This window comes from Temnothorax curvispinosus, unplaced genomic scaffold, assembly GCF_003070985.1.
Source record: "Temnothorax curvispinosus isolate PA1 unplaced genomic scaffold, ASM307098v1 QBEX01007734.1, whole genome shotgun sequence".
Taxonomy (NCBI): Eukaryota; Metazoa; Arthropoda; class Insecta; order Hymenoptera; family Formicidae; genus Temnothorax; species Temnothorax curvispinosus.
Window position 1 is genome coordinate 409,278 of NW_020217514.1, and position 24,230 is coordinate 433,507.

General features: G+C 35.1%; 1 protein-coding gene across 4 annotated transcripts in view; it reads right to left on the reverse strand.

Moving 5' to 3' along the window:
* LOC112457316 (acetylcholine receptor subunit alpha-like) overlaps nucleotides 1-24,230 on the reverse strand; it is a 174,265-nt gene that overhangs the window by 72,831 nt on the left and 77,204 nt on the right. For all 4 annotated transcript variants that reach the window (XM_025020284.1, XM_025020282.1, XM_025020283.1 and 1 more), the window contains one exon: nucleotides 22,869-22,978. In XM_025020284.1, coding sequence (XP_024876052.1) covers nucleotides 22,869-22,978 — 110 coding nt within the window. The remainder of the gene's footprint in view (nucleotides 1-22,868; nucleotides 22,979-24,230) is intronic.

Here is a 24,230-nt window from a genome sequence, read left to right on the forward strand (position 1 = left end):
GTTTCCGCCGGAAAGCGTTCTGACGTACAACTGAGAAAATTCTATCAAGACCCGCCGAACGGAATTCCGGTGTTGTGTAACGATCGTGGATAAACTCGAAGATTAATCGCGAATTCCTGCGTACGATCGTAAAAGATATCCTTTCACTATTTTCTTCTCTCTTATCTTCGCTCGTTTGATGTAAAAAGAAACCAACAGACGTTACAGTATTCTAGCTTAATGAAGAATAGCGAGTTTTCCAATCACCATGATAGCGCATATGTTGGAGCGACTATATCCGTGAAAATGATCAGTGGATTCGGAAAGCCTGCATCAATGCTGCCAGACCCAAATTCAACCCCGTGATATTTATCATCCCTCATCCTCCCTTCCCTCCCGATACATCGACTAGCAGGTTTCTGGCCGACGTTGTTGGGTTCTCTCTTTCGAATACTTTATTCGCTTCTATCCGTTCTACTTCGGGCCGTCGAGATTTTCCGCAAGCCGTGAGTGGAAAAGCGGCGCGCGAGACCGCCGATCATAAATCATCTCTCTCAATAGAAAGCTCCCGCGTTTGTCGTTCTCCCCGGTCCGCGGCAATTTATTTAGCCGGATACCTCGCGCTGTCCTATAACAGCGCGGCACCGTGATAGGATTAACCGCACACGACCGTCCGTCGTGAAGCGCTCTCACACACGGATGACAATTGGTACCATCCCGTTCTCCAGATCGCCGCTGTCAGCTTCTTCCCTTGCACCCCCCTCCCCATCCTGAGATTAAAAGAGGACGGAAGTATTGCTCAAGGGGTTGGCAGCCCGCTCGCTCGTATCCCGCATCAGTTTTCATCAACGACTCGGACTTCAATTTCACTTAACCTTTGACCCTCCATGGCCCACCCCCGCGCTTCTCAAAACGTCACCGCCTTCACATACAATTCACTATCGAATCTCCGATCCCCGATATTATTTCCACCCGCTGGTGACAACGGAAATACCTGTCTAGCTCGCGTCTATTCACGTCTGTCACATTTGTCCTTCCTTTTTCTGCGTAAATTATAATTATATATAAAACAATTGAGTTTCATTTTTCTTCAGCAAGATTTAAATAAGCCAGCTATACAATTCAGAAATTGAAAAAAGCTTTTGCGCAAGATCAAATCTAATTTAGATCATAATGATAAATTGCTGCTTTTTACACATAGTTGTTCTGTCGTTTAGACATAATCGCGTCTACGTTGCAGATGCGGCAAAATTACAATGACAATATTGCAAATCGATATTGCAATAATGCATTACTATTAGAGCAAGTTATTAGCCAGGAAATTAATCGTTATGCAACGTTATTGCAACTCGATGGGATTCATTAATCTCAATCTATATTGCGGACTAAAAGCTTCTCCCGTTATACGAAAGCTTCGCTTGTCATATAATAATATAAATTGCTTCGCAACTTATTACAGTATATAGATAGTGAAAATTGATATACCGAATAGCATCCGTTAGCCGTTTTGATAAACATGCGGTATATCAAACTTTTATAATAAAGAACTTTCTGCTACTTTTTTCCCTCCGTAATATAGTGTAAAACTCCTGCTCTTCTCCAAGATTGCGCTACTCCTTTGAACCGTTCATTTCATCTGGGCGATCATTTTTTTTTCTTCCGCGCGATTTCGAGATCAATTTGGACTGGCGACGGTAAAACGGAGTTTGAGTCATACCTTCCGTCAAGACGAACAACCGTCGGTGCTATCTTCGATATACGAAGAACTCGATTTAGTGGAAACGCGTCGCGGGACGTACCAGTGTCTCTCGATCGGACGAGATTGCCGGCACGGCGCGCGCGGGCGCGCCGAGGGATATTCCCCGGGGAAATACTCGCGTCGTTATCTCGAAATTCGAGATTGGAAGTTTCGCTCGCGTGGATCGCCCGCGTAAAAGCGCTACTCGTCAATCGCGTGAGATAGAGATTGTCAGCTCATCACATTGTTCCGGAGATATCGAATTCCTAACCACAGTTAATAAAACGCGTTCTATTTGCTTTGTCATCGAAACAACTTTTGACATGCCGCTTTTTTTTGTACGTAATATAATTTTTAATGTAATATACGGTGGATTAAAAAAATATTTACACACCTAGTTTTCTTACAATAGCTTTATTCGGAGGAATAATACATAATTACGAATTGTGTCCATAAGTAACTTATTACGTATAGTAATAAATTATTTATAAATACAATTCGTAATTATGTATTATTCCTTCGAATAAAGTTGTTGTAAGAAAACTGGATGTGCAAATACTTTTTTAATCCGCTGTATATTAATGTACGTGCAGTTATACAGCAGACACACAATTCAAAATATTTAATTTCTCGTGACAGATCGAGAAAAGTACAACTTCATTCACGATGAAGAAACAACGAAAAAGAGAACAAAAGAGAAAAATACTGCAACACGGGAGGTTGGATAAAAAAGATCTCTAAATTATATTGTAATTAAGGGCCCTTGTAATCGGAATCGCTGCTTATACTAATGACCGGACGTGGTCGGGAACCAGAACGAGACGAGGGAAAAGGGGGGAGAACGGAGGAAGGGAAATACGAACAGAGAAATTCAATTATACTCCGGTAATATCGCCGCAGAGTCGGAAGTTTAATCGGGATTGCATCTCCGTCCTTTCAAAAATCCTTCTTTCTTAACTTCCTGAATTTAAGTAGGCAATTAACCGACCATGCCCGGGTCAACCTGTGTCATACAAAAAATTACTCTTCATTTTTAACCAAATATTATCATAATTCACGCATAATTCGTGGATCCTCTTCTTATTGAAGTTAGAAGTAACATATTACTTCTAACCGATACTAAATCGAAAATTACTCAGTATGTTAAATTAAAATATATGATAAGGCAATCGTTTAATTAAGTTTTGAAAATGTTGACGGCACATCTTTCTCAGAGATAGATATTTAAATATTCGGGCACAGAGATGCTTTAAAAAGCTAGAGGAATAATAAAATAAGCTATATTACAAACCAAGCCATAGTACCTCGCTATGTTTAGCCCACCGCAAAATATTTTTTTTATTTATTCATCTTTTGATAAAAGAAACCGAATAAGAGAAGGTTAATGGAAGCCTGTGGTATCGTCAACGACTCTTTGTATACCTCACGTTACCTCGCGTGCTACCCGAGAAAACCTAGTTCTAAATGTTACGTGTGAGAGAAATGAATCGTCGGTGGCGCGGCGGTGCTATTTATCTGGTCATCGTTGAGCAATGTCGGTGTGCCTCTCGCCGAGAGATACTTTTGAGAAAAACCTGGAAGAAACAGCGAATCGCTTCCAGGTTTAGCAGCATCGTGAACGACGCAGCCATCGATTTTTCTGACGCGTCGTGTGAGAAAATATGACGAGCATGGAGCATTTCTGCTGTTTATTCATGCTTTCGAGAATTCAAGAAATAAACGTGGTTATTACTTTACGATTAAAGAGCTGTATATTATAAAACGACATCATTTATATTATATAAAATAAACCATTATAAAAACAAACTGAATACTTTTTCTTTAAATAAGATCTAATTATTAAGGATAATTAATATTTAAGATGCATATTAATTTTCATGTAAAAAAATAGATAGAATTATATATAGAAAGACGATTCAACGAAAATATATTGTATATAATTTTTTTAAAGATTAAGTTATATACTCTAATTTTAGATTCTTTAATTATTTATATGCTTAAACACGTCAGTTTTATCATTATTTATTAACACCTTTGTATGAATACGTTTTTCATCTATCGCACGAAGAAAAATGTGTTAAAAAGAAGATTTAAAGAGGGATAAAAAAACACATATAGAATTGTATGACGGATGTTCATGCGACAGACTTTCAAAAACGAGAACTTGTTGAAACGTGCGAAATCTGGTACTTAGATTTAAAGTTAGGGGAATCAGGTCTAAGGAACGAAGGCTGGTTGAAGGTGGATAAAAAAAGAAGGACAAGACGAGCTCTTTGAGTATCTCGTTACTCAGCTTCCGTTTTAACCGAGGTTATGCATCGAAAAAGATTGCCCGAGGCGAGTCGAGATACATAAATGAGAAAAAAACTGATTTAACCTCGGATTTAACAGACGTTGTGCTTGAAACCTAGCTAAACGGATCAATACGATGCCTTATTTCTGAACTCATTTATGTGGTCATTCAGGCGTGCAACATAAAAATTTCCAGTTCTCTTTATTAATAAGTCGAATATTAAGTCAGTAGTAGTGGTCAAGCATTCACAGCCAATGCTGTTTGCTCTCGCCATTTAACAACGAATTTAACGATTTAAGAATTTTCTTTCTAAATTTAAATCAAATGCAAGCTTGACGCGTTGCTGTGCTAAATTATTTAACGGTAAATATGTTTCAATGTATACTCCAAAGTTCAAATAATTTATCACTTTTAGTGTTGGTACTTTATAAATTTTCAATATACAAGCCAAAAAACGTATTGATTGTTAAAACGGAGCAATCAAAGCTGATATTGCCTAACTTCGTTGGCTCTCAAAATACTGAACTAACTGTACAGTATTGCCATACCAGTACCGGCGCATACTTATTTGTCAATAACGGGTGTACATCTCGGAACAGTGTTACGGTCCTGTGGTCAAAGTTAACTGACACAACGCTGACAGGCCGGTACCGGCATGACTGGCGAAGATATTCGAGTATGCTTGTAAATTTCTCAATATTTGAACGAGGCATGTCGGAGGAAATATACACGTTTGCTCGAAACTACATTTGCAGACTTTTTGATCCAGTCCATATATCGCGTCCATATATGCTTCGAATATTCCAAAAAGGTTTTTATTTTCAAGCGCTGCTGATTCAGTGAATCGTGTAGATCTTATTTCTAACACGAGACCGCGCGGCCGAATAAAACGACGAGATGCACACGACTGTAATTGAGTTGCGTTTAATTACGCGTTTCCCAGGGAAAAATCATTTCATTTTCCCCAGAAACGTTCCTGCAACGTGTTCCACGTTTAATCCGAAATTATACGACCGCCCCTGAATCCTTGCTCCGCTTCCGACACTCCGAATGTCCAATCGGAATTAATCCGCGCGAATTCATATTCGATGTAGGAATCAAGCGATTATATTGGCGATCGTTCCTTACTCGGAGATTATAGCGAGCAGAAATAAAATGTTTGAAATGTTGATGTAGGTATCAAAAGACGAATATTTGCTCTGCACCAACACACTATAAATACTTACTTCGACGTTGCGCTTCGTTACAAAACTACTTCAAGTTGAATGTTAAAGCGTAAAGAAAGAATCGAACAAATATTTGTTAAGAAGAAAAAAATCAACTGTAAGTTCAAGAGAAATCGTTATGCGACTTTTGATACATTCGGTGTATTCAACGCTTTTATAAACCCTACGGGCAGGATTCCTTCTTCTGAGAGTGCTAGGGTACAAGAGGAAGAAGGTTCACGAGTGTTGAAAGTCAATGCGGGCTTTCAGAGAATATCTCTTCCTCCTTTTCTATTTCTTTTTCTTGCTACAGAACAGAAACGACATCGCTGTGAAATCTCTGAGAATCTGCAGAGAAAAGAAGAACGTGTGTAACTGTAAGAACAATATCGACACATAATATAATATCCGTTACTTAACTTGTCCAACGCGATTATATTCTGAGATATAATAATTGTTAACTTTCCTTCGAAATCGACTTACAAATTCTCGTAACAGCAGAAAGAAACTTTTATAGTTTATCTATTAAGAATTTATCCATTAAGGATAAACTGTGAAAGTAAATTTTCTATAACTGTATTTAATTCTATTAAAGGAATAATTCTATTAGAGAAATAATAGATAAATTATCGTTATTTGCATCTTCAAATAATATTATAAATTAAAATATAAAATTATTTTTAATTTTCTTTTTCCGATTGATAAACGGATGTTAATAACCAAATCGCGAAGATCACTACGAGAATAAGATCATCAATGGACAGTAACGAAGCAAGATTCGTACAAAGCGAGAGGATCAAGCGAAAATTCCACAAATCACGTGGTCGATTATTTCCTTCGGTTCCAGCTACTGTTCCCCCGGGTGCTATAAATTTTCGCCAGACGTTCGCCTCGACTAGGCGCGCTGATATAAAATTTGTCAAGGAAGATCCTAGCTCTTCGAAACTTTTCTTCTGCTAAAGTCGCGCGAGGACTTCCGAAAGTGCATGTGACGGAAAGATGGTCTTGTGAAACTTCCGGGGAGAGCCCCGGTTGACGCGTGAAATCGACAACGTTTGCGATGCCGAAAATTCTGCTCAGTTTTTCTTAAAACAAATTATTTCAGCGAAGATGCATGTGAGATTGTATGTTACTTTTTTAAAATTAAAACTATCATTATAATTTCATGGAATTGATTACAACATAAATAGGAGAAAGATGATAAGTTGATTTATAATGCCGATGTGTCCGCAATACAATATATACCTACATAGATTTTCTTAAAATTTTCTGAGAAGAAAGTAAAGAAAAATATAAAAATATAAAAAACAAAAGAAGGATGTTAAAATTATTGTGACGTGAGCTTTATTTTTTAGATACTGGGGTGTAAAATTCACCTCAAGCGCTCATTCTCAAGTTAAAATGCAAATTTTAAGATTCTTACTATTCGGAAAAGTAATTTTATGCCACAAAAATGTAATAAATATTATTTTAGAAGATTTTTTTTCTCGCCTTTTGCATATCACGTCTAATATTTTTAAACGAATAGATAAAATCTATTATCCAAATTTTATTGCTTTCCTCTTAATGCTGCATATATACATATAACCTTCCTAAAGTGCGAGCGCTTTAGATCTATCTTGCATTCGCACGATACTTCTTTTCGAATCTCATTGTGAAGCGAAGCGTGCGCTTTTACACCTGACACTTCGCAAGATTTTGTACGCAGATGTCCAAATGAAAAATTTATCACCAAGCATATATATAACACGTTGAGATACGAAGCGTCAAACAGACGTAAAAATTCATGTATTGAAATATTTGTATAGTACCTCGATACAACTAAATGTGAGCATAAATGTATGTTATTTTATATTAATAATATACAGTGTTATAATCTGAACTAGGAAAAAGAATATAATCGAATAAAATTAAAAATAAAAATTCTATTAATCTTACATTAAATCATACGAAATTTCTACTTTTACCTTAGAAATGTTTAACAAAAAGAAATCACAATTGTGTGGATAAGAAGGAAATTTCGTTGCTGTAAAAACATTAATTGAAAAAATGAGAATAAATTTTTCCAGTGTTTGGAAAAATCTGGGACGTGTCATCAGATTTGGAAGAGTTAAGGAGAGACATTTGTCGCGGCTGAAAGTAGTCCTTTCGTTCTTTCGCTACAAAATGTCCTCGAAAGGATGGCTGGTGTTTCGAGCCCTGGGATATCGACCTCCTGCGGTAAGAGACCATCCTGCTTATATTCTTTACGACTGGTCTCTCCGCAGGGTGTTCCTCCATTCTACGCGGTTGCCTGGAATAAGTCCGGCGGTAGTCCAGTCAAGTTGAGCGTGTCCACGAAGGCCTGCGGGGACCTCATGAATCTAAATCCAACTCTCCGTTCAGGGTGGGTAGGTACTACGACTGGAGTTCGCGAGTTTTATGTGTATAAAAGTTGAGCACGCGTGCGCGAGTCGATCCCATCGTCCGAAAAACGACAACAGAATTCCTATCACGATCTGCTACCCACCACGCTTTGATATATTGTGCTTTTTAGTCACGTTCTGCAGGTGATCCGATGCAACATATCCTGATTAAGAATGCGAAGAAAGATTTGACGGATCACATTTAATGGATATTTGTAGTAAGAAAAGCAGCGAATTTGAATTAAATGAATATATACTTGATATAAAATGTTTCAGATCTTTCTTCTCTGGCGAGCCGTTTTTATCTTCTTTGGTTAATATTGGTTAATATAGGATCAATTTTTTCTTAGAAAAAACATTGAGAAAGATCATTTTTAGTCACAATCTTCTAATATTCAATATTGAACATATTTGTAATTAATTCTCGAATTGAAAGACTATTAAAACAACATTTATATGATATTGTAAGAGGAATAAAGTTTCATTATATATTTAAATCTTTTTAAAGTTTCTTCTGTTTCCAGCTGTTAGTCTTCCGACGTTATTGTTGGAAAGATTAACTTTATATTAAACAATTCTTAACTGGAATTTCTAACTAAGTGTCTGAAATATTCTGTATTATTTGTTTAACCAACGTTTTATAGACGTTCTCCTTAACTATGGATTTTATGCTGATTGTGAGTTTAAAATTAATTTTATTTTCGCGATGTGGAACCAGCAAAAATAGCAAAAGAAGAGCAGACTGAGCAACGATATTTTTACAATTACGAAGAGAAGAGAGTTTTTGCGATATTGTCATCATCATTTTTTGACGGAGATTCTTTTCTAGAGAGCTCCCTTCATTTCTGGGAGGATTCTGTAATGATACATCGACCGAAAAACATGCGCAACGCGCTGTATAAGCCTGATAAGAAAATAGCATTTATATGCGATCTTAAAAGATTTGTCTCTTAGAACGTTAGTGCAGTTTTAAGAAGAAAAACGCGGACTCTCTTAAAACGCGAAGACGCCAGTCTCGAGTTTTTATTGCAACTTTAACGTACTGCACTTAGGTCCCTTTCATTAAGCGAAAAGCCAGTTATAATTAAGTCATTATAGAGACCAGTTTCGCATTTAGGACAAACAGTATTTGCCTGTAGACAGTGTAATTATAATCTACGACATTATGAGCAACTTTAATTAAATATCATGAATAATGAAGATGCATGCTCACATTCTAGTTTCTATTCTGTCTTCCTATATGAATACAGCAATATAATTAAAACGCTTAGTAAAACATATAAATGTTTTCAATTCTGTACAAGTAAAAATAATGTTTTAAGATTAAAACAATTTGAAATATTTTACATAAAAGACTCTCTCTTCGTAAATGTGATCATATATCTATTAAGCATAACGTTTTAAAGGAGAGATGTTGCTATTATTTGAACATAACATTACATAGTTTTATAAATATACGTTAATATAAAAAATTCATGGTATAATATTTTTATAACTAATGCCATGACTTTTTGTTGTCATGATATCTGATTCTCGAACATTGCATTTCGTCTCTCTTCGGACAAAAATTTATTAATCGCCATACTTTTTGATCTGATTTGTCATTATAGGAGCGTAATGTGACATTGATGCTACTTGTCCGCGTGAATCGATTGTTAATTCTCTGAATCTCATTAGCGCGTGCAGAGTAGGAGGAGAGGGGGGGAGGAGACACGTTATAATTCGCACCAGGAAATAACGTCGGTCAATTATACAACGCGCCAGCATTATTTCGAAGTTCTGGCGCGAGTCCGTGCCATACTGGCAATTGAAAATCCATTGATCTCCTTCATTACGTTCCTGACACGTTCGTCGAGTGGTCGATAATTGCATCGTGTAGCTGCAGTCTCTACGAAGCATTATCGCTATGGGGCAATATTGGTTTCCATTATATTATACATTCCGTTTATAGAGTAGTCCATAGAGAAAAACGGGCATTTTGAATATATAAAGATAGTTATTACTTATTTAATCGCAATTTGTTACCGGTAATTGTTTCATTATTTTCTATTGTTATTATTAATTGTGTATGACGTACAACGTCTCATATACATACAAAAAGAACATACAAAAGTCTCTTTTTCTTCTTAAATAAACTTATGCGTTTCAAACGCTGCATAAACTTTAAATATTAACGTTCGATATCTTCATTGTACGCAAATAAATGAAAATCTTAATTTAATTACATGCTTGCTGCAATAATATTGTTAAAAAAGATAAAATTACTTTCTACCCATTTATCTTAATGCAGCATCAAATACGAGAGCAATGTACTTGGTACTCCGGTTTAATGCAACGAAATCGAAATGCAACGAACACGATTGTTCCGATCACAATGTGGAAACCATTTGCATTGTAATTAAAAGAAATCTATACCGCAATACAGTGAGTAACAGTACTGAATCGTATATACGAGTTTAAAAAACTCTTCCAAATTAAACTCCACGATTTGGAAAATGTTAAATCTTGTCAAATATTGTTTGCGTTTTCATATTTTAAAGTAAAACGATATGCACATAAAAATATTCTGCTGAAAACAGTGAAATATTATCGAAATATCAATAACATATTAATCTTGTTTCACGTTTCGCGTAACACCATTTTTTTCGTTCCGACAATTACCGATACAAATAAATGAAATTAAAATTTACAGAATAATTTTTTAAAAAAGATACAATCAACTTGATTTTCGAATTACACTTTATACTAATAAGGGAAAAATATGCAAAATTATTTAACTTAACAAAATTCTATTGAACAAAATTCTATAAAAAATTTTAAAGTTTTAAAGTTTAATTTAGCTAGAGCAAGCCAAGCATTTTACTATTACGATCAAATGTTAGTCATTATCTGCTTCTGGAGAATCGAATATCGAATTGGTGAATTCTTCATTATTTCCGAATGGTCTGTTCTAAATTACGCAGTGTACGCGGATAAACGAGAATTTGTACATTTGAAATAATTATGCCCGCTGTATCGTGGGAAATGGCACAAAGTATTTAATCACCTGCAATACTGTTATGTTGGACAAATAAGCGTGCTGCTTGTCCAGCTGTTGCGATGCGCGGAAGGTTTCTATAATAAGCATCGGATTACACACAATGGATACATCCCTCTAAACCAAAATACCTTATAATGCTGTAATTATTATAATTGAGCAATTACATACTTTATGAATAATTAAATTTAGCAGAGAAAAACAGAAAAATAGAAAGACAGAAAAATGGAAAGGACAAGTGATTCTAATCAATTGATCGATGAAAATTGGATTGCTACTATCTTACTTAATTTATTCATTTTTACACGTCCTTTCTTGTAAGATGCTTTGTTTTACAACTGAGAATTTAAAGACGATGAATAATAAATGTTTAATTATACGTAATCTACGTTATCATTCTAATTAAACTTTAATTTAAAGGAAATAAAACAGTTTGTAAATTATAAATATAAATTATATAAATTATTTGTGAATATTAAAATTTTCCAATAATTCGGCAAATGGAGAATGATGTTATTAGGGTAATGACGCGTTCAGTCCACTTAGCGCCGTGTTGACTGACGACGAGATTAATTCTCGGAGGAGTGTGCGTTCAGATCGATCGCTTAAGAACTTAATAGGCTAGTTTAAGATTGCCGTTGTCGTTAGCGAGACTCAGGCCATGATCCCGGTTATTATAATATTCACTCAATTTCTCAAATGGATATCTATCCCTATCCTATCATTTAAAAAATACTTTAAAAAATGAGTTATAGCGTTAAATTCTGCGATGTAGAGTTAAAATAATTTTCATTCTATCTTGTATATTTGAAGTTTTAATTTAAAATTAAAACTATATTTTTCTGGAATTTTTCTAATAAAAAATTTTTATTTAAGTTAATAATATATATATTTTAACGTGTTATTCTTTCTTTTTTTTTTCTCTCGTCAAAATGTTACTTTAAGATATTAATTTAAACTGTTAGACCTTTTTTATCTTACCCAACAATATTATTACTGTTTAAAAATTTTATTGTTTAATTGATCTTGTACAATTCTTTTTAAAAAATGTTCTATTTTATGTAAAAGAATTTTAAGAAAAACCATTATTTCCAAGGTGAAAGATAAGAAATAGGATAAAGCGTTCAAGTTTAATTGCTGACAGAAAGCTATAGCTTTCTCGCGAGAAATGGATTCAACGAGAGTGCTAAGCATGGGCGTGAGAACTCGTGAATGACTTTCATCTCGATAATGCGTGCAAGAAGTTCGAACGATGCAATATCGTGTTATTACTTGAAGTGCACAGAATTGCGGAGGGAGGTACGTCTGATGTAGACCGCGAGCATCTTAAGGCTTAATTAAAACGTCATCCATCAACCTTCTCGACGGAGTCACCCTTTGGCTACTCTCAAAGTTGGAGCAACTGTGTATCACGATTGGAATTTACCCCCATCGTTCCTATTTCAAAAGATTCAAAGCACGTGGAGCAAATTTATTGGACAGTAATTCCATCTATCAATATCTTTTGTTGAATGTTTGTTACAAAATTTAAAATTGCAAAAGAAATTTTGAGAGAACGTCAGAGATACGTTTTATTATAATTTTAATTTAAATTCTGAGACAGATTCTAAATGAATTGAAAAATTCTAACTCAATTTTTCTTTAGTAAAAGTTTCATTAAACAAGATGTTTTGCTTACAAATAATTAATTTTATATATCAATTTCTCGCAAATCGAAAGTTTAATTCGTAGAAATTGTTTGATTTTAATTATTTAATTTAGTTATAATTAATATTGTGGTATCTTTGTTAAATTAATTCCAAAATGCTTAAAAGTTTGAGAAGTATATTTGCCAGAGAATATATTTGCGAAACAAACTTCTATTTTTAAAATTATTAGTAATAAATAATAAGGAAAAAAGTGGACTTTGAGAATCAAACACAATTAGTTATGTAACAATTAATTAACAATTCAATAAATCATAAATAATTCAATAAAGTTATAAATCATACGTTTTTACTCTACTTTGAGCTATATTCAGCGAAGCGGTGATAGATAAATTATTTGATAAATTATTTAAAAAAGCTCACTTTTCCTTGTTATTTGTTAATTTCAACATCAGGAATTCTTAGTTAATTATCCATTCATTTAAAATTTCTGTTTGCATCGCGTGGAACCGCAATTTAATCCAGTTAAATTTAATTCCTTGGTTCGTTCGAAAGAGTTCTTATACACAAGATCCGTTGTTTTCTTCGGGGTAACCGATAAGTTCTCTAAATAACGTAAACCTCCTAGGAAATTGGCGTTGCTGTCGTCTGATCCACTGTGCCTGTCCTCCAGAGGAAGGAAAAAGCCTCAGGCTCTTAATTAAACTATGTTTCCGTTTCCCTTTACCTTCCTTCCTCCGTTTGTCGATCAATTGGCAAGTGTACAAGGAGAGACAAGGGATCGCAAAGTAAATAAAATAAAACAGTGAAAATATATATAAAAAAAACACGTGGATCTAAGTTCCATAATTGAAACAAAACTACTCCACATTTTCTACCAAATATTTTTTTTCTATTAAAATTCACGTGTCGTCGCTTTTTAAGAAAGGTCAGCAATAGTGATACTCGCTTCGGTGACGTAGAAATTCTTTACGATCATTCGATACGAATCAGAATAAAAGTATATTTGTGATACGCGATCGTTCAATGTTTCATGCTCGAACTCTTGACTTGTAATCGTCTGTTCCGAGAGACTTCCCAGCATTTCGACATTTCTCTCCCAGGAAAAACTGACGTAAAAGTTAATAAAAATATTTTCCAATAAAAGTGGTATGCATTTAATAAACAAGCATTATTGGTCGATATAAAAAAAATTGAAATTGTTGACGATATAGCGAGAAATATAAATAGAAGAAATGTTATTTTTTGACGATAATGTTCAGTTTTCTCGACTACTTTTTCGTACTACGAAATCAAAAGACAAGAGAACTGTTATTGCTGTATCTAACAACTGTATCAAACGACTGTAAAATGAACTCCAAGCGTTGCTATAATAATCTCTTAATTTCGTTTGTTAGTTAATCCTTTTATTTTCTAACTCGAAAATTCGTTTTGAGAGTGCTTTTATATCTCGTGCATTGAAACCTTTTAATATTTGTATCGCTCCCCAATTATGATACATTATTTCTGTTTTAATGAAATGAGTTTCTAGGTGCCTCTTACCAATATTTCTTTATATATAACTAAACATTAATTTCTGTTATCAAAAATCATAATTTGATTCACTAGTTTTAACAAATTAATAAACCAAAAATGACCTGATTACCATCTTTGTCCTTTTTTAAGATTTCATTATTAGCAATCATCAGTATGTTAATTCTTTGAAACACATAATTTCTAGACAATTTAATAATTAATACAATATAGAATATTTCGCGTAAAAAAGAATAAGACTTGACACTTTTTGACTGATTTGACTTACATGCAGTTATAGAAATTAAGGTTTTTAAAATCTAGTTAAATATACACTCATACATTTTTATAAAATTATGCTTCCTTCGTATTATCCCTTCTCGAAAAATAAAGAATTAAAAATTAAGCATAAAACCAACACGAACATTACGAGTATTTTCAAGCTCGTCACCCTATGCAAACGCCGTTGAACGATTCATGGAGACGCGCGGTGTTTATGTATGCAACTGAGGGTGCGTAGGTATGTTATCTCGCATTTCATGCTACGTGCATCTGGCAGCACGTATCGTCAATCCCGTCGCTGATGTGGGATCCTCGGGACATTCGCGACTGAGGCGAGTTCAACCCCTTTCACACCGGTCTCGGAATATAATAACGCTGTCCCGGACCCACGGTAACCACTATGCGATCACGCTGACAATGGTCGGCGATCCGTGTCGGATCTAATTTACGCTTGCGTTTATGATGCTGAGACCACCCTCTGCCGTCCGACTTGCAAGTGTCGCTCTCAATGGCTCAAGATATTTTAATATTTCCATAACGCCGCAAAATTTATTATGCAAATTGCTATATCGCGCGAAGTATATATTTTTAGAAACAATAGCGCGCGAGATGCAAGTGCAAGACAATAGCGTCGACTCTATAATGTTTTAGTAATTAGTCTTTCACAATGTCCGACTTCATACACATATGCATAGGATAAAATTTATAGTGGTTATCAAACAGATCGCGTCTCTCTCAACCCGTCTAGAGCCCGGGCTGCGCAAGAGCGTGAAGTGACGTAAACATGACGTTTATCCAATATGCAACGCTTGATTTAACACAAATCTGCTAATATATAATGGTATTACACCGACTGTGTAAACGCGCGATCATATACCGGCGACGCAGGAATTCACGAGACGTACGCGCGTAAATTCACCCGCTTTCGTGTAAAGCATGTTAATCGTTGTTTATCGCTGCTTCATTATACAGCCGTGATCCGTTAACCTGACACGGCGTAATAACTCAGCAACTTCATGATCGAGTTCGCGCCAGTTAATGCATTATAATTGAAAACGGATACTCTCGCTTCGAGAGACGGCATTGCTGCAAAAGAGTCATAGATAATAAGACATTAAGTGCAATATCGATCGATCAGAAATCTACCACTGGGATACTACACGCTGAAAAAGGTTGCGAGTAACGGAGTTTCCAGTCTGATTTATGTAGTACTTATAGTAGGTATTTCACTCAGAGACTTCAGCCATATGAGATATATTTAAAAATTTTTCAAACAACCACTCTCTGTTTCTCGATCATTTTGCAAATAGAAATTACGAAATAAACTCTATTTTTCATTTATCTCAAAATGTCGGACATAAACTATTTTTTATAGGTCTTATACGAACTAACAATAAGTCTGATTGGTGTCTGCGAACGTGGCGGAATAATCGATATCTCATTCCAGACGACGCAGACGGCGACAATAATTTCGCATTCTATATACGCGGCTCTTTTTCAATTAACTATACGATTATTGATCGCAACTTCGTTCCTAAATTCATCCTTTGAATACCGACGCGCAATATGCAATGTATTCATGTTTCGATCGCCGCGATATAACGTGCCGCTTTTATCGCTTCGCCTGAAATTATGTCTCCGCGTTAAAGTTTTATTAACGTAACAGAATGGTGTTCCATACTCGACGATGAGAACGCGACGAAAATAGTGTTCGTAACTTTTCGCGTTAAAATCGAGTAAACAATCGCCATAACGATTTTATGCTCCTATCGGACTAATCGCATCGCGTCGCGTTACGATTCCTTCATAATTGAAATATCAGAAACGCCATGTAAAACTCATAAGTCTTGATTTTTGTGAAACATCAAATAAAAACGTGAAATAGAAGCGTGTTTAAGTATCACCGGGTAATAGAATGATTTAACTATTAGGTAGTTTACCAACAGATTGGAACAACCGGCCCTTAATAGCTGAGAAAATATTATGTCTGTTGCAAGAAGTACCATTTATCTCACAGTTATTGCCGCGACGCACTTAATCTTGCTTTCACTTCAAATTTTTAGCTATTCGTACCTTGTCATAAGATCGAAATTTTCGTGATATTTCCTTTGTAAAAATACTTTTTACACATAACTTCTAATAAATAGTTTAATATTAAATATCATAAATTCAAATTCTTCTCTATTATTAAAATATCCTACGAATGAATAAAAGCAGCATGTATAGAGGTAACGTTAAAATTATATTTCCTATTTACGTAGATAGATACGATCCAATGTATAAATTCGGCGGGGAGATGATATAATCGCAACACACACGGTAATGCTTTCACGAAGATTCGCGATATCACATTTCGGCCGGCTCTTTGTTGGCAGAGTTTACGGTACGCCCAATGAGAATATTTGGACACGGTGAATGGGAAACCTTTAGAGCCGGCGACTCGCAATGAATGCAAATATGTGCGAAACTCAACTTTATTTCGCGACGAGATTTAACATAGCTTTCACGAGGAAACTGGGCCTCGCAAAAATCAAATGACGAATAAATTAAGTTAACCATTCAATAAATTCACCTCGCACACCGCGCAGACTCTTAAATATGTGATAAAAAGGTTCATTTAGTTAAGCCTTTACTCCCGGGCAATATAATGCATCCTTCGTGCCGTAATTGAGAATTCAGCGTGAAAGAAGCTCTCAATTAAAGTCCTAAGGACAGCTATCTCTGCCTAAACAATATATTTTACTTTATCGATAAAAATGAAGGGGCTAGATTTCACACGTTCTACAGTTCATAAATGTTCTCGTAACTGGCACCTGCAAGATTTTACAGTGCTATTGACCTCGGTGCGCGCGCACAAAGACTTTTTCAACGAAAAATGATTTTTCCCGAGAGCATGACACACTTATACGACCTCTTTTATATCAAGTCGTCAATTTACCGCGTATCTCCGCGTTTCAATTTTTGAAAACGTTTCTCACCCCGAGAACGTGGACACGAAAGATAGCGCGAGTCTCCGCCGTTTAAATTTCAACGTGCGAAAATTTCAATCTCCCTCCAGCCGGGATATATACGTACACGTTGATACCTTATCCAGATTACTCGTAAACCATAGCTTAGAAAGAATTCACGTAGAAAGGTGTGTCGTTTCCGAAAGGACGCGTTACGCTTTCGTCCATTTTTTAAGTCCGATATCTGGCCGGAACTCGCTTTCTGACGGCGCCTCCAATAAATTGCGGCCGCCGAGTTGAGTGGTTGTTGTGAGAATTGTTTATGGACCATAGAACATTTCTTTTTTTTCTGGGAGCAAGACGCGCGTGTAAATGTAGAGGAAAATAACTATGTATTTGCACGAAAATGACGATTTTCGTTTATACGTCAAGCTCATTGAATAATTTATGTGCTAATGCAAAATAACACTTTTTACACAGAAATTATCATATATGTATTATAATTATATATCGCAATTGAGCACAAAATAATCCTTGCGCATTGTTATAATTTACCCAATTAATTCTATTTTATTTAAATGTGTATTTTTATTGGCTTATTTGCTTGTTATATTAAATAAATGAAATCAAAACCAGATAATATCATATCGAATATAAGATATGTAGTAATAAATTTGTAGTTTTTATTGAATTATTTTACATCCATCGTCTTTAATGTAATTATACTCGAAGAGTAATATGCCATGGCAAGTAAATGTAAAATAATCAGTGAACTAATGGCATTTATGAGAAGAAATGCCTTTCGATTATTGTTGGGGATCGAAGACTGTGTTTTTACTAAACGACGTGCTATTACTAAGAAAAGAAAAAATATTTTGCCCTTCAATTCATTAATGGCACAAATATTTTCATACTAATAAAAGGTGGAAATAGTATTTTCGTAGATGCTCTCCACTATTAGATTATTATTAGGATTGTTTGTCATTAACATCAACTTCGTTTAAAAAACGTTTAAAAATTTGTATGCACGAAGAGGTACACAATAGTTCTCGGAATTATTTTTTAAAAAATATTTGAAGTGTACTTGCAGGTTTGAAGCTTCAATCATCTTCGAAGTACTTCCCATATAATTTATAAAGAGTACTTCAAATGTAACACAATCATTAATGCAACAATCCCCTTTCACTTCAGGAAACACTATTTAAATTCTTCTCCCCGAATCCTGTTAAGAGCTGCCAGCGATTCTCGTTGAACCTCGTTTTTACAAACCATAAATCAGCAATATTATTTGAATGCACTAAAACAATTGCATAAAAACATACAAAAATTTTCTGAAAAGTGGAAAAGTGGCGATTGGTTCCTGCATCACGACAATGCCTCTGTCCATACGGCCTCGAGCGTTCACCAATTTTTTGCTAAAAATAAAATGATAACTGTGTCCCACCCGCCCTACTCACGCGACGACCTCGAATCGCCTCTTGCAATTTTTTTCTTATATCCACGAATGAAGTAGCAACTTAAGGGGATGCTGGAGCCGTAGCCGAACTCGATCGGCGTCGGTAAAGAAGACCGGCGAACTATATCTGTCCTTGTATAGACAAAGATATAGACAAGGATAGCACGCTACATTGCACGCACACATACGCATGATGCACACCGACATTATACTTTTATATTACGCTTCCAAATCTTGATTTGGGAGGTTTATCGATGTTTTTCTTGTTGTGCAATTCGGGGAAACTTGTTTTCGCGTTCGTACCAATGGTATATCTCTTATATGAAATACATCTTGTGACGAGCTGACAGCTCGCCGCAACTCGAGACGCCATATTGGGATAAGAGTAGGATAAGGAAATCTGTACTTCCGTAATTTTTTCTCGTTTTCTATATAAAATCGGAGTTTCCCCGAATCATTAATGTATGTACTGCAATTCTGGAGAAGGATTTTTAATTCTGTCAAATTAATACGACGCTACGTGCCGACAAAAAATGCCGGTAAAACAGACGGCTCCAGCATCCCCTTAAAGGGAGGCGTTTCACTGACATTGGTTCAACAAGATTCAAGAATCGCTGGCAGTCCTTAATAACATTCCGAAGAAGAATTTTGACAATGTTTCCTGAAGTGGGAGGTGGAGATTGTTGCATTAAGTCACATGGAGAGTCACTTCAAAGGAGATAAAAAATTCAGACCTGTAAGTACATTTTGAAATACTTTTTAAAAGATAATTCCAAGAATTTTTTGGATATCTCCTCGTATATTAGAAATCTCGAAAGAGTGAAATACATTGTTATCTGAATTCAATTGTTTTTCAAGCAAACGACACTCGTTTAATGCTACGCGACGAGTGATTAATTTCTTTTAAAAATAATATTGTATCGGAAACAAGTGCGCGTTTTAACATCGCGATATTTGAAATATTCCGTGAGCAGGTACAGACAACGTTTACTTTCCGCTTCATATCCATAGTGCTTAATATTCACGATCTATATATACGGTATGTAGATTCGATATCAACGATGCATTCACCTCGAATACAGAAAAGCGCAGACTTATACGCAAATTATTAACGGTCTAAAATTGATATAAAATGCTGAGTAAATTATTTAACCGATAGAATTCTTTCTTTGCCTATTATACAGCGGAAAAATCATTTTTTTCGGCTGTATAATAGTAGGAAAGTGTAAAAGCTGTTATGTCTGTTTCAAAAGCAGAAATACTCTCGGATATTGAGTTTAACATCGAATGCTCTGGTGGCATATATATGGATTTCTATTATTAAAACCTCCGAATATTACGCCAGAGCAATCAAACATTCGATTAATATTAGAATTTGATCACTATCATTCCGTTTTGATTGAAATTAGAGCCTGTCGATTTCAACTTTTTTCATATAAATAAAAAGATAATATATATATATCTACAACTGTTCACATAATTGAATATGGGTATTCTTACAGTTTGAGGATTATTGACCGTTATTCTCATAATAATATTTTGTTACATCATATAAAAGAAAGAGATGAGTGAGAAAAAAATGCAGGAAAACGTCACAAAAATACGCATATTAAGAAAATTGAATTACAAGCAATAGAATAGGAAGCAATAGAGCAATACGAATAGGAAAGTTTGAACTCATTCCTAAATTTTACAAAATCTTGTCACGCATTTAAATGCATAATCAAACAAGATATTAATCGCGATAATAATGTTTTTGCAATGTTAATAATGAAATAAATAATAAATACTTCCAGAGGCGATAAATTTATTTATCACTTAGGTAAATTAACGGGATATTGATTCGAAAGATCGTCTGCGTGCAATTTTACCACCGCTTTGACGAATAGACACGAATCTTCGTTTAATATCGAGAGATATAATCGAGAATTGTGTGTGTTTTTTATAGTGATTGCCCACACACACACACAATCGCGTTGTCTTCTCGATTTATCGTATCCCGAATAAATTCATATGTAAGATTGTAAAGATTGTAAGATTAATTGTTTATTTAACGAAAGAATTGAGGCTGTTCTGAAGCACATAACATTTCTTCGCGATTCCCTGCAGTCGTGATGCTTCGTTTATCGGGGCCCGTTCGCGCAAATGTTTCGCCGCAGCGCCCATGTTTCATGCGATATGAATAATAATCTATGGGATGACTACATCGCTCGCATCCCTGTCACGAGCGTGAGCTAACACAGGATTTGTAATCGAACAACTCGATTTTTCGACATTTTTCTTAATCGATAATACAATCGCATTTTATAATAATATAAGTCAACTAAGTAATATTATAACCGTAATGTAAGCTGCAAATAAATATATATTGGGTCATTTGTAACACCAAAATTATATCATTCCAATCTCTTTAACGTCCCCGAACGTCGACATTCATCAACGAGTCGTTCCTTTACATTTTTTGACACTCGCGGCGACAGAGCGATTTAAAGCGTTAATTGCGAAATAATGTACGTCCAATTACAAATTCCATGGCAATCTGACGAAAAAGCTCGCGTATAAAGTTAGCTCCCGTTCGTTAGGCGACAAGAGCGGCAAAAGTTACGCAAATATGTGAAGACAATGTCGGTGGGGAATGTTGAGGGCCCGGTATGTAATTACAAGCGAGAGGGCGCGCAATTTCGCGGCTTTAACTCTTCGCAGTTACGAGGCCAATTCTGCGTGCCAAACGTTCTACCCGGTAAGAGTGTGCCGGAAGTGTCTCAATTATCATGGTAAAAATTCTCTCGGGACGATTTATTGCGCAATAAATAATGTTATTGCCCGTAGTAGCAGAACGTTCGGCGCATGTTTTATTCAACGGCCACTCGGTACTCGGCAAAGGCTCGGAGGAAGCACGTGAGTCGTCGAAATCTTTGAGATAGAAATTTTTTGATGTATCTCGTCATATTACTATATCATCATAAATTTTCATCTTTCGTCTTCATATTTATTGCGCTCATGAAAATATTTATAACTTCACTGGAATATATTTCAAGCGTATGATTTGTAGGATTATTGACAAAACTTTATATATTGTAATGTGCTACTTTAGCATATTATTCACATTTTAATGAGCATATATTTATTTAATGAGGAATATCGGTTCCTGCTATAGTCCTGCTATAATAAAACGATAATTTATATACTGCGTTTATTTGCAGCATTCAGCATTTATATACTGCATTCAAAAATTGTTAATAGTACCTATAAATAGTTTTCTTAAACACAATACATTTACTGCAAAAAATAATTTTTATTTAGCTATGTCTCCATAAAAACTGGGAAGGTCCTTGTATATAAACATTTTACACGCGGCTTATTTTACATAAGTTATATTTTAACATAACTTTTTTCTTCTAACGTGTCAACATTTTTATACAATCGATACTAAATAAATAAAACTCGCGCGTAAAGTGGTTTTCACATACTATTAATGATCTGATTGAGACTTATTTTAAAGATATTTTTTAAGATTCACGAGCTTCCTTAAAATTGCCGCCGATCGAAATGCTTCACATTTTTCCGTAACTTTCAAAACGATGCCGCGGCGCGAGTTGTACCGCCCGCATCGAATATACCGTCCTACTTTGAAATGCAATATGCACGACAATCGTACCTCTCTTGTCGAGGTCGAGTGGACACTCGTTTTTCGTTTAGTTTCATTATTCATCGCAAACAGTTACATACCGGTACGCACATGCGCTATCGATTTATTGGGTGACAAATTTAAATTAATTTAGATTCATCGGTAGCGTAAAATTACATTACACAAAAAACAATTAAAAAATAAATATACACATGTTATAGAAAGCTAATTTTATTTTCGCTGCAATTAAAGAAGAAAACAATAATCAATCTAATTTAAATAATTAACATTGTGAATGATAAATCGCAGTTATTTCGATTCTTGAAATTTATTATTACGATAAATCAAATTAAATTAAATAGTTACAAATCGCTGTAAACACATAAATCGTTATTTTTATTTCAATTTATCCTAAATAAAATAACGTGTACCGTATAAAATTTAATTAAAATCACCATATGCGATCAATATAGCGGATTGTCATATTGTGTGCAATAAAAAAAAACCGCGTGCACAATATTTCGACACTGATCGTAATTTGCATCGCGCGTCCCACGCAAAACCACCATGTGTTAAACGTGTGTTCGCTCGACCCCCAGTGTCTCTCCATTTCTCTCTCTGCCTCTCTCACTCTCTCTCTTTCTCTCTCGGCAGCATGCTGTGCCACTACGATATATACCAGATCAATGTGTATCCATAATAATCAAAATCCGAAACAAGACGCAGCTGATGAACTCACTTGTTGTAGAGAACTATGTCGGGCCGCCATATGTGATCGGACGGCACGTGTAACATGTGAACTCCACCGTACTCCTTCGGCTCCCACCGCAGTTTGTAGTCGTACCATGACTTGAAACAGCCAATACAACAAATATAAACATATTATTGATATGCTCCTGCGTGTTATTAAATCGCGTAGTCTACAATACGACTAATATGGAGTTGCAAATAAATGGAACAGCGAATCCATTCATGATAAAGGTAATGGCGATTTTCCATCATTACTAAAATGATAACAGATTCTTTGTTTAATACTCTGGTATCAATAATTTATGAATAAAAAGTAATAAATCTTTCGTAAACAAAGCTTCATGGATAACAGAATTATATTTCTCAGTCAATTTCACAAGTAGTCAAGCAAAGTATTATTTTAACGTAATTTTAACTTGGAACTTAATTACAGAGACATATAACGTTGAAAATTGAAAATCATGATAAATGACATCGAAATTTGTGGAAAAAATTCCCTATAGCCAATAATTTAATATGAAACAATACGATATAAAGGTAATGGATATTAATGCGATAATGGATTATCATCGATTATATATAGACTGTACATTCACTTATTTACAAATATTATACTTATATTATATTGGGGGGAAATTCACAGCCGGCATTGGTGTACAAAATTTCGGCAGTGGACTGAAAAAAGTAAGCAGTGGCCTATAATATTGACGGCATTGTCGTCAATGGTTGGGGAGTGGTAATAATGACATGTGGCAGTGGCAGTGCAGGAGGTATTGCATAGCATTGCTAAGGCAGTGTCCGAATTTTATCCGGCATTGACTCGGCAGTACGGCAGTGGACGCCCCCTACGTTTTTTTAGAAAATACATATATCCGAATACCTAATAGATAGCACTATGTTGACTACATCTTAAACAACGTTATATTTCCAAAATGTTTTTACGCTATCTTAAAGCAACAAAATAGCAACAAATTCTGGTATAAACGTTTATTCGATTTGAGCACTCTATATATTTTTTTTTGCATGGGAAGCCAGCTTGACACAGATTCTAGCCCCACCACATACTAAAAAACTCATAGAGTGCTCAAATAAAAAAAAAACAATACACCAAAATTTGTTGCTTTTTTGTTGCTTTAAGATAGCGTAAACAAGTTTTTGAAATATAAGGTTCTGTAAACAATGCCACTAATAAATACTGCATCTTCGACCGTTATCTACGACTTTGATGGCTAAAAACTAAGTAAAAAAACTTGTTGCTCAGCTCTTTTTGGTCTTAAAATATTCTATGGACCGTGCCCTATCAAAATATGCAACTTACGATTTTGTTGCTCGCCCCTAACTGCAAATAAAC